This window comes from Sphaerodactylus townsendi, linkage group LG16, assembly GCF_021028975.2.
Source record: "Sphaerodactylus townsendi isolate TG3544 linkage group LG16, MPM_Stown_v2.3, whole genome shotgun sequence".
Taxonomy (NCBI): Eukaryota; Metazoa; Chordata; class Lepidosauria; order Squamata; family Sphaerodactylidae; genus Sphaerodactylus; species Sphaerodactylus townsendi.
In genome coordinates this window covers 25,675,611-25,691,718 of record NC_059440.1, presented here as the reverse complement: position 1 = coordinate 25,691,718, position 16,108 = coordinate 25,675,611, and the positions used below count along the sequence as shown (strand labels likewise).

Genomic DNA, 16,108 nt, shown 5'->3' with positions numbered 1-16,108 from the left:
TTAAGACACTCCTTCAAAGCATTAACAGCGCTTTCGCTGAACTGCAGTTCCCAAGATTCTTTTCTGGAGATGGGAACGATGGAAGTTAAAATGAAACCGCTAAGTGTTTGTAGTCTAGGTATGTCCCATGAGATTATCTGTCTGTTATTGGCTTAAGGCACTCCAGTAGTCTTCTTTGGAGCACATGTAAAGCAATTTCCTTTGTTCATTTTCTCTTCATTTCCTAATTCACGTACTGTCGTAGAAGATGTTAGGCTACCCTTCTGGAAAAAAAAGATTTTCCGCTTCTTGCACATGCTCACCCGATCTTTCCTACTTGCAGGCCTCGTCCAATCGGAAGCGGGTGGAGAACATTGCAAAGAAAAAACTGGACTCTCTGATCAAGGAATCAAAAATCCGTGACTGTGAAGACCCAAACAATTTTGCAGTCACCATTCTTCCACCATCTGGGAAACTTGGCCCCAAGCATGATCTCAAAAAGGTACTGTTCTTACTTCATGCAACTTGCCTTCTGAAATAATGATGTACTCATAATTAAGGCCTACTGCTCAGTGAGGGGGTCAGTGCTGAGGTCCTGTATGCTTCAGTGTGGGCATCCAAAATGGAAAGTACACAAAACACTTCGCAGCACTTAGGGCACTTTCACCCGTGCAGAATAATGCACTTTCAATGCACTTTGCAACTGGATTTTACTGTGCGGAATAGCAAAATCCACTTGCAAACAATTGTGAAAGTGGATTGAAAGTGCATTGTTCTGCATGTGTGGGAGAGGCCTAGGTGTTACCAAAAAAATTTAATGGAAGGGGAATGCAGATAGCAAAGAATAATCTGCTGGAGAGAACTTTGGCACTCGAAAGGTCGTACCCAGAAAATCATGTTGGTCTCTAAAGTACTACTGGGCTCGAATCTAGCTCTTCTGCTGCAGAGGCGCCGGTTATCCTCTAAGCTATTGGCGTGGGTTTTATTTCTTTCACACAGCAGCCTAAGTCTGGGAGGCAGGGGGCTTGCCTGTTCCCCAGCAGCCTTTTATAGTGATTGTGGCCTTCTTGGCTACATTTTTGGAGCAACAGACGGCTTTTGTTTGTAAACCCAAACACCCACCTGATTCCCCGCTGCCTCAAAGAGCAGAAGAAGTCTGAAAATCCATCTATTTTGAGCAGGGTTTTGTTTGTGTCCTGCTCTGGTATTTCTGTTTCTGGGGCGCTTATGGTTGTTGTTGTTTTTGTTTGTTTGTTTGGCCGCCTTTTTCTTTTTATACATCAAGGACATCTCACTTGTTCAGAGCTCCTTTTTTCACAGCTTATTTTCTAAAGATATTTCTGTACAGAGGGGAAACAGGTACCAATTAAGCATCTGTCCCTGGAGAATATGTGTGGTGGGAGGGGATAATGGGGTGCGAACTGGAGAAAACCAAGGTCCAGCTGAAACCCTCCTGCTAATATCAGGGAAGGTTGCTCTAGTAACAGCCAGTTAACCTCTTGGTCTATTCCCCAGTGCTATTTGACTTCCATTCACACAATGTGCAAGATATTATCACTGAGATTTGCATAGCAAAGGAGATGGCTCAAAGCAATTTGCATAGGTTGCAGTTCAAAAGCTGGCTATCTGGGGAGCCACATTTGCCAGAAAAGTGGGATATAGATCCATTCTCCTCCTCCTCCTCCTCCTCCTCCTCCTCCTCCTTTTCTTCTTCTTCTTCTTCTTCTTCTTCTTCTTCTTCTTCTTCTTCTTCTTCTTCTTCTTCTTCTTCTTCTTCTTCTTCTTCTCCTCCTCCTCCTCCTCCTCCTCCTCCTCCCCCCCTCCTCCCTCCTCCCTCCTCCCTCCTCCCTTCCTCCCTCCTCGGCCGGTCCCTCCTCCCTTCTTCCCTTCTTCCGCTGGCTCACTTCCACCTCCTCGTCAGCCACTGCTGCTGCTGCTGCTGACTGGGGCTGTAATCTCTGAAACATTTGCCAAGTTGCAGCCCATTTGTAAAAGTTTTCAGTCCCCTCCCTCCACCCTTTACCATGATGTGTGTCTGCAATCACCTCAAAATGATTCCTGGTCGCCATTACCTGTTTGTTCCCTTTTTTTGAGATAGTTGGTGGATCAATGCTTCAGTTCCTCCCAGCTTCATGCTGCGATTCTCTGTACCTCATATAATTTTGCTCTTAAGTTTAAGACCCCCCCAAAATATTTTTTAAAAAACCAAACAGAAATAACAAAAATAAACAGGCAAGGGATAAGCTCAGTGATGTGATAAAATGGCGCCAAAGAAAAAGTTTGGGGACAGCACAGAGGCATGGGAAATGTAAATAGATCATATGGCAAGTGAAGACATTTTGAAAACATTTCAACCAAAGAATCGTTTTAAAAGGGGGGTTCACTGAAAACGTTTTGAGGCTGGGAATAAACCATTTTCAGAATCAGGAGGGGAGGGGGAGAGACAATGCAGAGCTCCATGGAGGAAATGTTTTATTTCCTGCCTCAAAACGTTTTAAAGAGTTAGTGCAGAAAGGGTCATCATCTTGAACCCCCAAATTACTTGACTTAACAGGAAATGAGGAAAGCCAGGGTTTCTTCCACCAAGTCCCACCATTTTGTGGATGATACTAAGGACCCTTCCGCACACGCAAAATAATGCATTTTCAAACCACTTTCACAACTGTTTGCAAGTGGATTTTGCCATTCCGCACAGCTTCAAAGAGCACTGAAAGCAGTTTGAAAGTGCATTATTCTGCATGTGTGGAATGAGCCTAAGTGAGTTGGACAATGGTCTACTAGGAGGGGGTGTGGCTCGATGATAGGGTATCTGCTTTGCATGCAGAAGGCTGCAGGTTCTAACACCAGCATCTCCAGTTGGAAGGATTAGGAAAAAGGTGATAGGGAACACATATGGAGGAGACCCTAAAGAGTCACTGCCAGTCTGCATGAAAAACACTGACCTTGATAGATCAGTGGTCTCATTCAGTAGGAGGCAGGACATTGTTGTGTGTATTCTGTGCAGCCGCACAATGTGTGCCTGCACAGAAACCCATTCAATGAACTACAATTACAGGAAGGCCAACTCTGTATTTTCATGTATTCAGTCTGACTGGGAGTAAGACAGCTTGTTGAATGAGATGTTTATGGAAATTATCAGGACTTCTGGTATGCTGCTAGGCAAGAAGTGAAGGGGATTGGTCAAAAAGGAAGGAGAAGCCACTATCTTATTGCCTGAAATAGGGGGGATTTTACCTGCCCACACTAGTCCAGGTTGTGCGTAGCCTTCCCCTGTTCTGAATATGAACTCGCTTCCCACATCCAGTAATCTTTGCAGTGCCGGAGACTTATCTCAGCAAGGGCAGTCCGTGCAACGATTCAGAAACAGCCCCTTCGCCAAACCGGTCCTTGGGTAACAGTGACATTTCGACCGATGGGGGCTGCAGTCCTTTTCAATAATCATTTGGAAAACTCTTAACCGTGGTGAAGCTAGGTGTGTAATCACAGTTAATCCTGACGAATCGGCGCCCTGACATTTCGCTCTGCGGGGACTATTGAGCTGAAAGCACTAATGGAGCTTTGTCGTCTTTCCCTTTAATCATGATAAATATTTATTGTCGGCCCAGATTGCCTGTTGTTTCTGAGCACGTACCGTTGGATGCGTGAGGGGCAATGATGCAGAGAGAACGGCCTTTATTTCCCCCTGCGCTGAACCATTAATATCTTTTTTTCGTTGACTGTCCTGAAGAGCTGGTGGCTCAATGAGGGAAGGTTGAGTTTGTCTGCCTGAGGGCAATAGAAGGGAACAAGGACTGGTTGTCCATAAGAATTTGTTTGGAATTTGCCTGTTATCAGGAATTTGTGCCTGGTGTCCACAAACTGGGAAAGCACTCAAAATAATAGGCTGGGGAAGAAATGAAGGATCGCCTCTTCTCTTTTTGCTGTGGGGAGGGGTAGTTTCTCTAAAGAGAGCCAGCGTGGTGTAGTGGTTAAGAGCAGGTGGATTCTAATCTGGAGAACAGGGTTTGATTCCCCACTCCTCCACCTGAGTGCCAGAGGCTTATCTGGTGAAACAGATGTGTTTTCGCACTCCTACATCCCTGCTGGGTGACCTTGAGCTAGTCACAATTCTCTCAGAACTCTCTCAACCCCACCTACCTCACCAGGTGTCTGTTGTGGGGAGAGGAAGGGAAAGGAGCTTGTAAGCCACCTTGAGTCTCCTTACAGAAGAGAAAGGTGAGGCATAAGTCCAAACTCTTCTTCTTCTAAACAGGGCCGTGTGTTGATCAAAGTCAGTCATGGGCAGAATGTGGAGAGAGGCCCTTTCTGCACAAATGTTTCTAAAACATTTTTGCATCTCCCCCCCCCTTTTCCCCCCCACGATTTATATCTGCACTCACCCCCTTGAAACAATCCATGGCCACGTTCATGTGATTCCTCCTCCACTTTTTTTGAGTTAGTTGTCCAATCGATGCTTCATTCCTCCACAGCCTTGTGCTGCATTTCTCTATGCCTCGTGTACTAGACTCATCAATGATTACACTACATGCAAAAGGGATCTAGGAGTCTTAGTAGAGCACAAACTGAACATGTCAGCAGTGTGATGCGGCAGCCAAGAAAGCCAATGCAATTCTGGGCTGTATCAATAGGAGTATAGTCTCTAGACTGAGGGATGTAATTGTATCTCTCTATTCTGCATTAGTTAGACCTCACCTGGATTATTATGTACAGTTCTGGACACCACAATTCAAGAAGGATATTGACAAGCTGGAACGGGTCCAGAGGAGGGTAACCAAAATGGTCAGAAGTCTGGAATCCAGGCCCTACGAGGAGAAACTTAGGGAGCTGGGGATGTTTTGTTTGGTGAAGAGAAGGTTAAGAGGTGACATGATAGCCATGTTTAGATATTTGAAGGGATGTCACGTTGGTGAGGGAGCAAGCTTGTTTTCTGCTGCTCCAGAGACTAGGACCAGGAGTCATGGGTTCAAGGTGAAGGAAAAGAGATTCCACCTAAACATCAGGAAAAACGTCCTGACAGTCAGGGCTGTTCGACAGTAGAATGCACTACCTCGGAGTGTGGTGGAGTCTCCTTCTTTGGAGGTTTTTCAAGAGAGGCTGGATGGCCACCTGTCAGGAGTGCTTTGATTGAGTGTTCCTGCATTGCAGGGGGTTGGACTTGATGGCCCTTGGGGTAGCTGTCCCCAAAAGGCATAGAGGTACAATCATGGCCCAAGAGCAAACTATGAGCCTTCACCACACCAGCTTGAAATCCTTTTTACAGCTCCTTCTCCCTTTCATGTCACTATGATCGGAGCTGTCTTTGCCTTAAAGCCCTTCTATCAATGACTATCTGGCCCATATTCATGAATGAAAAGGAAAGGGATGAATGACTCCTTCTCGCATCTCACTCAGGCTCTGCCTGCAAAACGAAACATGTTTAATCTGATCTCGGGCAGTGTTGCCTTCTCGGTCTGTGACTCCTGGAGGGGAAATGAAAAGCAATTTTTCATGCACTCCGGCTGTGCTGCTGCGTCTTCTTCTTTAATGCTGGTCAGCGTTCTGACCTTCTGCCCTTTCGTCATCAGAGAGGCTTGTTTTTAACAATGGAATCAGCTTGTGGCAAAAATGGACCTCGTGGGGTTCTAACGATTTCCGATGCGTTTCTGCAAATCTGTCTGAAATAGATAACATTGTTTATTCATAGTGTCCTGCCTTAGTCCACGTAGTGAGCAATTGAAAGCATTGCTTATCACCCCTGGAGCCCTAAGTGGTTTGGGGCCAGGATACTTCAAAGACCAATTGCTATCATATGAACTTGCCCAGCAGTTACGATCGTTCTTATTTTGATGGCGTTCCTCTCTTGTCTGAAGAGCACTTAGGATGCTTGATTTTGACCCCAGTTTCCGATTTCATTGAGCAAGTTTTCCTCCTGTAAAATATAGACATTATTCTGAGTCATTTGTACGCCAATAAATCAGCAGTAAATCTGCCGTGACCTAGGTAGCTCAGCCTAGTTTGATCTCAGAAGCTGGTTAGTACTTGGGACAGAGACCACGGTCCTTTCTGTCCAAAGCAAATAAAACTTTTTGATGCAGGAAATAAAAGGTTTCCTCCATAGAGTTCCACAAGGTTTTTAGCCCTAAATGGTTTATTTCCTGTCTGAAAACATTCTATTCGCATGCTGTTCCCTAGCGATTTTTTGGAAAATGTTTTCGCTTGCTGTGCAACCTCTTTGAAATGTTTCCTCACCTCCATTTTCTCCTTACAACAACCCGGCGAAGTAGGTTAGGCTGGGGAGTGCATGGCTGGTCACCCAGCGAGCTCCTGTGGCAGAGTGCAGATTTGAACCTTGGCCTCTCACATCCTAATTCAACACTCTAACTGCTCCACCGCGCTGCTCCACCTGTGTATTTATAAACAAGAGGAAAAGAGCCTTAAGTCTCTAGTCTTCTTTCTGTACGTGGCTTTAGCAGGCCCTCTGGAACTGACACTACCCTGTCCGGTGCTTGCTGAAGTGTTGGCATGTAATAGTAATCTCTTGGTTTTAACCTGGATTCAGCAAGCCAATTTCGAAGGCTGTCCGGAGGCTTTGCTCCCACTTCTCCGCACTCTTATTCACATCCTACTTCCATTTATTTTCTTGCTGGAAAAGAAAGGAAAAAAGGTGAGGGACTGAAATTGGGCTTGTACGCTGGAGCTTTCCTGTACGCTCAAATCTGAGCCTGCAAATGTTCAGCAGATGAGTTTCTGACTGTTCTTTGCTTTGCTCCCAAGATGGCCAACCTACATTCCGTGCGTCTCTGGTGTCGCATTGACTCTCCCCCAGCTCGGAGCCTCATATGGAAGAGAAAGACATCCAGACATCCAGAGTCTTTGTTTAACTCTCCGCACCTGAGTTTGGCAGCCTCTGAGTTTTTTCCCATGAGCTGGCCAATGCTCTGTTCTGATAAGACTCATCCGATAGCCCTTCTGGGTTTTCTAAGCAGCTCCATCAGAACAGCTCTCTTGGCCTTGTTTTTAATCTAGCAGTCCAAATCCTAGCTATGCTTCCAGCTGCCGCCAGCAACAGAGTCAGCCCTGAAAGTCGACTGGAATGCCGCGAATGCCTTGACTTGGATGGATCAGCCTCGCCTGATTTCATCAGATCTCAGGAATTGGGCAGGATTGGGCCTGAAAGCCAGCGTGGTGTAGTGGTTAAGAGCAGGTGGATTCTAATCTGGAGAACCGGGTTTGATTCCACACTCCTCCACCTGAGTGGCAGAGGCTTATCTGGTGAACCAGATGTGTTTCCGCACTCCTACATTCTTGCTGGGTGACCTTGGGCTAGTCACAGTTCTTCAGAACTCTCTCAGCCCCACCTACCTCACAAGGGATCTGTTGTGGGGAGGGGAAGGAGTTTCTAAGCCCCTCTGAGTCTCCTTACAGGAGAGAAAATTTGCATATAAATCCAAACTCTTATATCTGCAGGGCAATTGTCTTTGCAGATGGAGGGGGCATTTGATCTTGTGAACTCCTATAGCATCGTGACTCAGGGAAGTTCCCTGTTGAAAATTTGCCTCTGCAGCAACTCAGCGGGCGGCTTCATTCAGACCCCTGACAAGTCCACCCCTGGTGTGCAATGTGGGGCTAATAATGGTGGCCCACCTTCCAGGGATGTTGCAAGGATTGCAAGGAGCATGTGTCAATCCGAACAGAGCAGTTCATCACTATTATTGCTGCTGTTACCCTCCCCTGCGGTCTTGAGTGGCTCCCGTGCAGCCGCAGGTCCCATGAAAACTATGCTTCCAGAAATTGCAAATCCCGCTGTGATGTGGCCTGTTTGTGAATCTTCATGCTTCCTACCTGAGCTGCAAGCTTGCATGGTCTGCTGGGATGACTTCAGAAATTGTCACAAAAAAAGAAAGGGTTAACCTGTAAGATGAAGGACTGGACAACCCTGTGAAATCCATGCATGTGCGAATACACAGCTTGTGCATGAAACCAGCCGCCAGACTCTTTTTCCCTTCTCAGTTTTTCTTTCAGAAATCTGTTCTCTGCCGCTTGTCTGAGTTGTCATGTAGGAACACTGCCCTCTAGAGGGGTAACGTTTTCTAGATGTTGTTTTTGATCTTCGGTATCGATAAAACGGTCCGTGGTTGATTTCCTGTGCCACCACTTGAAGTCAATAAGAGTTAATGCGAGCATTTCCATAGCTTTGCTTGAGTTGCGCTAGCTTTGCGAATGGTTTGAGTTCGGTCCGGTTTATCGTGGAATATCCTTTTTAAAACCCTCAGTACATCAGAACTAAATCGATAGGAATGTAAGAACGTAGGAAGAGCCCTGCTGGACCATGTTTACGATCCACGCAGTCCAGCATGAATGAATTCCACAACAAGAAGATAATCCTGTCTTGCTGTTAATAATAATGAAGCGTCCTCAAATCACAGCCAACTTATGGCAATGCCTTCGTGGTGCTTTCAAAAGAAGAAATGACCAGACCTGGTTTGCCGAATTCCTTCCTCTGCATTGCCACCTTGATGATCCTTGATGGTCTCCCATCCAAGTCCTAAGCATGGTTGACCCTGCTTATCTTCTGAACCCTGATGAGATCGGGCTGTCCTGCCCACTTCATTTCCAGCAAACTCCTCCTCCGAGCCACCAGATACACACCATTACTCCCATCCTCTGCTGCTGCCTCTTGGTGCTACTGGGCTTCTCCCCCAATCTGCAGAGGCATAGCCGTTTATCTCCAAGGCTCTTTCCCCTCTCTCTGTACACCTGAGCTTCCAAACTCTCAGATGTCTGTGGGAGCCAAGGAGCACTGCCCAGTCATGAAGGCTAAGGGCACACGGGCTTATCAGATGGGATTCACTTTAGGTTTATCGTTGATCCTGGCAGAGCCTGGCAAATAACCTCGTAGGACGTAGGAAATACACAGAGATCCACAGAGATCTAAGTGAACTCTCTTCCTGCTTTCCTTTTTACAAGGCTCTTGTAGAATGAGGTCAGAGAGTCATGTGGCATCAGGCCACTTGGCTGGATAAGAGGAGGAGGAGGAGGAGAAGAAGAAGAGGAGGAGGAGGAAGAGAAGAAGAGGAGGAGGAGGAGGAGTTTGGATTTATACCCCCCCTTTTCTGTCCTGCAAGGAGACTCAAAGGGACTGACAATCTCCTTTCCCTCCCCCCCCCACAACAAACACCCTGTGAGGTGGGTGGGGCTGAGAGAGCTTCAAAGAACTGTGACTAGCCCAAGGTCGCCCAGCTGGCATGTGTTGGAGTGCACAAGCTAGTCTGGTTCCCCAGATAAGCCTCCACAGCTCAAGTGGCTGAGCATGGAATCAAACCGGGTTCTCCAGATAAGAGTGCACCTGCTGTTAACCGCTACACCACAATGGCTAGATTAGAGCTAGATGTGAGTCCAGTAACACCTAGAGTCCAACAAGATTCGTGAGGTAGGAGAGATTCAAAGTTGTCTTCGTCTTTTGCTGGTCTCTAGGCACTGCTGGACTCAAATCTAACTCTTTTACTGCAGACTAACATGGCTATTCTCTGAAACTATCTTGACTGGAGAATATGGCTGAGCCCCCAAATCCTGGTAATGGATGTAGCATATGCCCTCCCCTAGCCGAAGAAGCTGGCTACCCCTGTTGCAAACTGCAATCAAACCCTTTTTCCTAAGGGAGGGTTCAATTGCTTTGCCATTTAGTTTTGTATGTGCGAGTTTCCCTTTCTTTAAGCCACCCAGGAACAAATTCCTAAACGTCAAATAAACCCAAAGAGGCCTGCTCTCCTGATGTTAATAAATTAAAAATCTGATATTAGATTCTGGCCCGCAATTGTTAACAGATGAGAACAGCCAAGAGAAGGGTTTGTTTGGTTCTGGTTTTCTCCTCACTGTTCGCCACTGTTTCTGACAACACTGGAATAAATCCTCCACCAGCCCCGCCTCCGTCCATTCGTAGGTCTCTTCTTTATTTTCAGTAATGATATTTTGATCAGCACAAGAGGTTTGTTTTTTTTAATGTTGTCCATTTGCGCAGGGGGATAATCTGCCACCATAAATGAATAATGCACCGTGGCTCGCTTTAGAAATGCAAATTGGGTGTGATAGGGGAAGCGGGTTTTCGCAGCGGACTTGGTAGGATTTTTATTAGCTTTCTTTCTAAATTGTTTATTAATGACGCTGGCTTCCATAGCTGAATGGTTGCGGTTAATGAGGAAGCCAGGTGAGTGAGATTTTTTGAGAGACGCAAGGCTGCAGCGCAAAGCAACTGGAGCAAAACACATACACAGGTAAATTCTGCCTCCTCCTTCAGAGTGCTGGGGATATTATTTCCCGTCATGAAATGAAGCCCATTTTTAATGGAAAGTTTTGTGCTAAAATTCAAGGCACAGCTGAAACGTGTGCCTGGATGTTCTGAGCAGTTTTATTTCCTTTGAACCACAAAATGTCCATTTTTCTATTTTGGAAAATCAGGCCTGTGAAATGGGGTCCCACTGTTCTTCTTTCTAGAGCGAGAGCCAGAAGTATGACCCTCGCTCTGATTTGGCTTTACCACATGGGCGGGTTTGGTTGGCTGGGTGGCACTGTGGCATCATTATATAGGCTAATGATCCCTGATTGGATGGACTCATGTAGCTAATAAGTAGTACCTGTTTCCTGTACTGTTAAAAAATCCTTCTGAGGAGGTTATTCAGATTCCTTAAACTCTCATTTTCCTCACTGGCAATGTCCGCTCATTAAATTTCACTTAATGTGTCTCTCTTACATCTTGTCCCTCGGGATCACTTTTAAAATATGTCGAGCTTCATTTTCATGCTCAAGTGTCTGAACCCTGTCCCGAAAGTATTGTCACTTTGTTTCCCAAAGTTTGAGCAATTTGCGAGAGGGCTTTCAGAAAGCCTGAAGACGGAGGTTTTGCAGATACGTTTCTGGAAGTCAAAAAGAAATAGCCAGAGACAAAAATAAGACTGCCGAAAACATAGTTTTCAGGAATGTCAACAATGTATTGTCGAAGGCTTTCACGGCCGGAATCACTGGGGTGCTGTCTGGTTTCTGGGCTGTGTGGCCGTGTTCTAGCAGCATTCTCTCCTGACGTTTCGCCTGCATCTGTGGCTGGCATCTTCAGAGGATCATCTGAAGATGCCAGCCACAGATGCAGGCGAAACGTATCCTCTGAAGGCGAAACGGATCCTGTGAAGATGCCAGCCACAGATGCAGGCGAAACGTCAGGAGAGAATGCTGCTAGAACACAGCCATACAGCCCGGAAACCACACAGCACCCCAATGTCAACAATGCTGTGTTTCTTTTGCATGTATCGATCTCTGTTTCTCTCTCGTGGCCTCTAGTGAACAAACTTTGCCGGTTTTGAAGGACCTTGACCTTCCTTCCCTTCCCATCACAATGACAGGAAGTTTTACTAGCATTCATAACACTATTGGTAGCCCCAATCCACAGAGAACAAGAAGATGCTGGATGTGGAGGGGCTGGAGGAGGAGGAGTTTGGATTTATAGCCCACCTTTTTCTCCTGTAAAGAGACTCAAGGTGGCTTACAAGCTCCTTTCCCTTCCTCTCCCCACAACAGACACCCTGGTGAGGTAGGTGGGGCTGAGAGAGTTCTGAGAGAACTAGGACTAGCCCAAGGCCACCCAGCAGGAATGCAGGAGTGCGGAAACACATCTGGTTCAGCAGATAAGCCTCTGCCACTCATGTGGAGGAGTGGGGGAATCAAACCCTGTTCTCCAGATTAGAATCCACCTGCTCTTAACCACTACACCACGCTGGCTCTCACACTGGAAGGGCCATGGCTCAGTGGTAGAGCATCCATTTGGCATACAGAAAGTTCCAGGTTCAGTTCCTGGTGTTTCCAGTTAAAAGGACAAAATACTAGGTGATGGGTGGGATCCTGAAGAGCCTCTGCCAATCAGAGGGGCCAGTACTTGATTGGTCAAAGGTCTCATTTAGTATAAAGGCTGCTTCATATGGTACCATGGTTAATATGCTGGAGAAGGATCCAGGACATCCAAGTTTGCATTCCACCTGGCCATGAAACCTCAAGGGGTGGCCTGGGGCTACGTTACCCTCCCTCTCTCAGCCCTATCAGCTTCACAAAGGAGTTATGACAAAGATAAAGTGGGTGCTGTACGTTTCTTTTGGTCCCCATCGGGGAAGAAAGGTGAGACATCAGTAACCAACAGTCTCAGGTGTATTGGGAATAGTTATGAAATGATATAATTACCCCAAGATCTTTTGGGGAAAGATAGAAACCTGCCAAAATAAAATGCAGGAATATTTCTGGAAGAGAAGCCCAATTTAACAAAACATCCTTTATAAGCTACGAGAGAGCAGCGATGCAGGAAAGTTCAGCATTACATAAGAATCTGTTGTGTAGAAGCGCATTCTTTCTCTCGTTCTGCTCATGGAGATTTTGTGTCAGTCTCTCTGGTTGTTCCACAGCTTCTGTCTATCTGTCTGTCTAACGACTGATTGCTTTGTGTGTTGTCGTTCTTCGGTCCTGTAGAACAAACACAACGAAGATGTGGAATCCGGGGAAGATTCGGTCATCAGCAAACGCCACAACCGGTCGCTGATGGGCAGCTTTTCCAAATGCAAGGTTATTTGTGTATTCATGGAATTCTGTCTACCATCCCTCTCTCTCTCTCTCTCTCTCTCTCTCTCTCTCTCTCTCTCTCTCTCACACACACACACACACACACACACACACACACACACACACACACACACACACACACTCCCTCTTCTGCTTTCCAGCTCAACATTTCCAAAACCCAAACTGTGAAATGTTAACAGTGGGAAAGCACAATCGTTTTATCGCTGGGTGCTCCTTTAAAAAAACTCCCTTCCTGTTAGAGAATTTGATTAGGTTTTGTTTATAGGCTGAGAACAATTCTTGGGAATTAGGTTAATGTGACATTGACATGGCTTCAACTATTGAAAAAGATCCAAACAGTGGGTTGGATCCAGAGCAGATTTTCTAGTGTCAGAATAAAACTTCGCTGTTTTCCTCTCTTTTACTGATCTCTATAAAATGCTGGCCCTGGTGGGGCAACAGATGCTGAGGAAGTCCATGAGGAGGGTCTGCAGCTGGATCAGTGGAAATTTCCAGTTTAGTTGGGATCCTAGTTGCCACCCAAAGTAGTGAAATTCTGCACATATGTGTGTTTGGAGGTTTGGGCTGAAAGATGTGCTTTGGCAGGGATTGGGTAATATCTCCCTGCAAAAAAAACAACAACACCAAAATCTTAGAAGTGTAAATATCAGATCTCTTCCCAGATATCACCCCCCCCCAAATCCAGTACCTGCCTCCATACCATTCTTATGACCTTCTTCCTGCTTTTAGAGCAATCCCAGCCAATCAGGGAGCATATTGTAAACCTGATTCTATAAAGGCACCATTTACTATATTGGATTTGGCCACACTTTGATGTCACTGAGAGCAAATGAAGCCCATTTAGAGTGAAGGCATTGCTTCTTGAATTGGTCATGAGGGTATTAATTATAGCATTTGTGGTGCCAGTTTCAGAGACATCCTAGCTAATTTCCCTCTGGTCCACCTAGTTTCTCTTAATTCTTGGTGACTCACATGAATAGTGACTTAGGACCCGGGAAGCTGTAAAATTTCTCTTGAGCACTCCACCAAAAAGCAGAATGACTTATGTCAACGAAGTTATCACTATCAAAGTGAATCCACTCCCAAAGCTTTTTTCTGTTTTTAGTGATAACTTCCGTTCCATTGATGGCACTACAGAGCTTTTCAAACCAAAGGTCTCCTCTAATCCATACTGTCAGCTGGTGTGTTAAATCCTGGAGTCTGCTTGGCCAAGGCATATTGTCTTAATAGTTTCTGCTTTTGGAAAGGTGCTGAAGAGGTCATCAACAAAGGAAAGGTTCCTTTCTGCAGATCTTGTCTAAGTGTTGAATCTTCCAACCCCCAGGTGAAAAAAAACTAGCAGGGGAGAAAGAGAGAAAAAACCCAAACACAACACAATTTTAGTCAGAGAGAAGGATTAAACTAGAGTTCACCAATCTTTTTCGAGCTTCTGCACTTCTGTGGAATTCTGACCCAGGGTCGTGGGCACAAGCACAAAATGGCTGCTTCAGGAGGCAGAGCCAATCATAAAATGGCTGCTGCAGGAGGCTGAGCCAATCACCCAGAAAAAACCCAAGTGCAGGGGAGAAGAAGGGGACATTAAAAAAAAATTCCCAAGAAAGAAAAGTGAAATAAAATGAAACTAACCCTGCTGCTTTTGAAAGACCACAGCACAGCCAATCAGAACTCAAGTGACCAATCAGAAGGTCTGCTGGGCAACAGCTCCACTTTGCCCCACCTACTTTCTAAAAACAGTGGATGGGTGCCAAGAAACCTATCAGTAGGCATCATGGTGCTTATGGGGGGGAGGGGGTTTGAAGCCTTCGTAGGAGAGATGGATTTTGAAGAGGAACTGGAAAGGAGAGATGTGATGAAGGGGACCTTTTTGGGGGTGGGACGTAGACATAGGAAGTGGCACAAGGGAACAGGGAGGAGTCATTTGAGAACTGGGAAGCTGAGGTGAAGCTGGACCATATTGTGAAATAAGGCAGGGCAAGGCAGTAGAGAGGTTTGCACTGCAGTCATAGTTATAAACCCTGAAGTCAATCGCTCTGGTTAGGATCCAAGCCAGTGGCACAGAGGCCCCTTCCACACATGCAGAATAATCCATTTTCAATCCACTTTCAATGCACTTTGCAGCTGGACTTCACGTGCGAAATAGCAAAATCCACTTGCAAACAATTGTAAAAGTGGATTGAAAGCGCATTATTCTGCATGTGCGGAAGGGGCCAGAAAGATGCCACTCCGCTTATGACGGCACCGTTAACGGCAGGAGTTCAAACTTTGCATAGGATCTGGGAGGGGCTACCATAACAGTGTTGGCTCCGAATTCCTTTTGGCAGGGGTTCAAACATTCCTGCAGCAAGAAGCTGCTTTCTATCCACTGAACTGAACTCGGAGCAATATTTTTGACAATTGCCGAGGGAGAGAGGCTTCAAAGCCAAGCTAGTTTAAAGGTGAAGCAGGGAGATATTGTTCCCTTTGAACTGGGGTGGTGTTTGATATGCAGCCAGCACATGGTGGATCTTGAGCAACTGCTGTTCCCACTGTCGTTTTGGGAAGACTCTGCCAGGTGTCATCTTCAATAAACTGTAAGCTTTGATTGCCAGTCACGCAAATTAACAGTCCAGGTGCTCGGGAGCAACAGCCGCAGAAGGCCATTGCTTTCACATCCTACATGTGAACTCCCAAAGGCACCTGGTGGGCCACTGCGAGTAGCAGAGAGCTGGACTAGATGGACTCTGGTCTGATCCAGCTGGCTTGTTCTTATGTTCTTATGTTCTTAAATGTATACTTCAGAACCTGCGCAGCAACCAACATTTCACTCACCTGCATAGTATTAACACTGCAAAACAGAGTTTCATGCCTTCCTCCACCCCTGAGCTAAACCCTATCATGCTGGTACAAAATGTTGGGTTTGGGGGTTTGCTGGATGTGTTCCAGTTCATGGGTGTGTGTGTTTTCCGTCTCCAAGCAGAGCAAATTTGGCAAAACAAGCTTTTCCAAAAAAAGGTGTTGAAGGGGGTCAGTATTCCAGGGGATGCTGAAAGCTGCTACTCTCTCACTGTCCCATGGCCAGACGTTGCCATCTGGAAACACTGTACAGCTTTGTGGAAGGCTTTCACGGCCAGATTCAACTGGTTGTGGTGGGTTTTCCGGGCTGTGTGGCCGTGGTCTGGTAGATCATGGACACAGTGTATAATAGACTTCTCTCTGTGATACACCTCTGAAGCTGCCAGCCACAGATCCAGGCTTGGCGTTAGGAACAAAATCCACCAGACCACAGCCACACAGCCCGGAAAACCTACCACAACCAACTGTCCAGCTTGTTCAAAATGCTGAAAGTTGTACACCTTTTGATTGATTGACTGGGTCTAGTAAGATTTTCCATATTTTTATTTAAAAAGCCCCCCCCCCTTCCACTCACAGACACAATGATGTATTGTCAATAAAATATAGATATCAATTATTATTTTTAAATGTGGTTGGGGAAAGGGTTTTCAGAGATCTTTGGGTCCAGGCACAACAGCTGAATGCTCAATGGCTGCCTCTTTTTTTC

The 16,108-nt window shown here is 46.1% G+C and overlaps 1 protein-coding gene across 9 annotated transcripts in view; it reads left to right on the top strand.

Annotated features, from left to right (window-relative positions):
- The window catches only part of PLCH2 (phospholipase C eta 2), a 308,320-nt gene that overhangs the window by 258,501 nt on the left and 33,711 nt on the right, over positions 1 to 16,108 (top strand). For all 9 annotated transcript variants that reach the window (XM_048518901.1, XM_048518904.1, XM_048518902.1 and 6 more), the window contains 2 exons: positions 323 to 481; positions 12,460 to 12,552. In XM_048518901.1, coding sequence (XP_048374858.1) covers positions 323 to 481; positions 12,460 to 12,552 — 252 coding nt within the window. The remainder of the gene's footprint in view (positions 1 to 322; positions 482 to 12,459; positions 12,553 to 16,108) is intronic.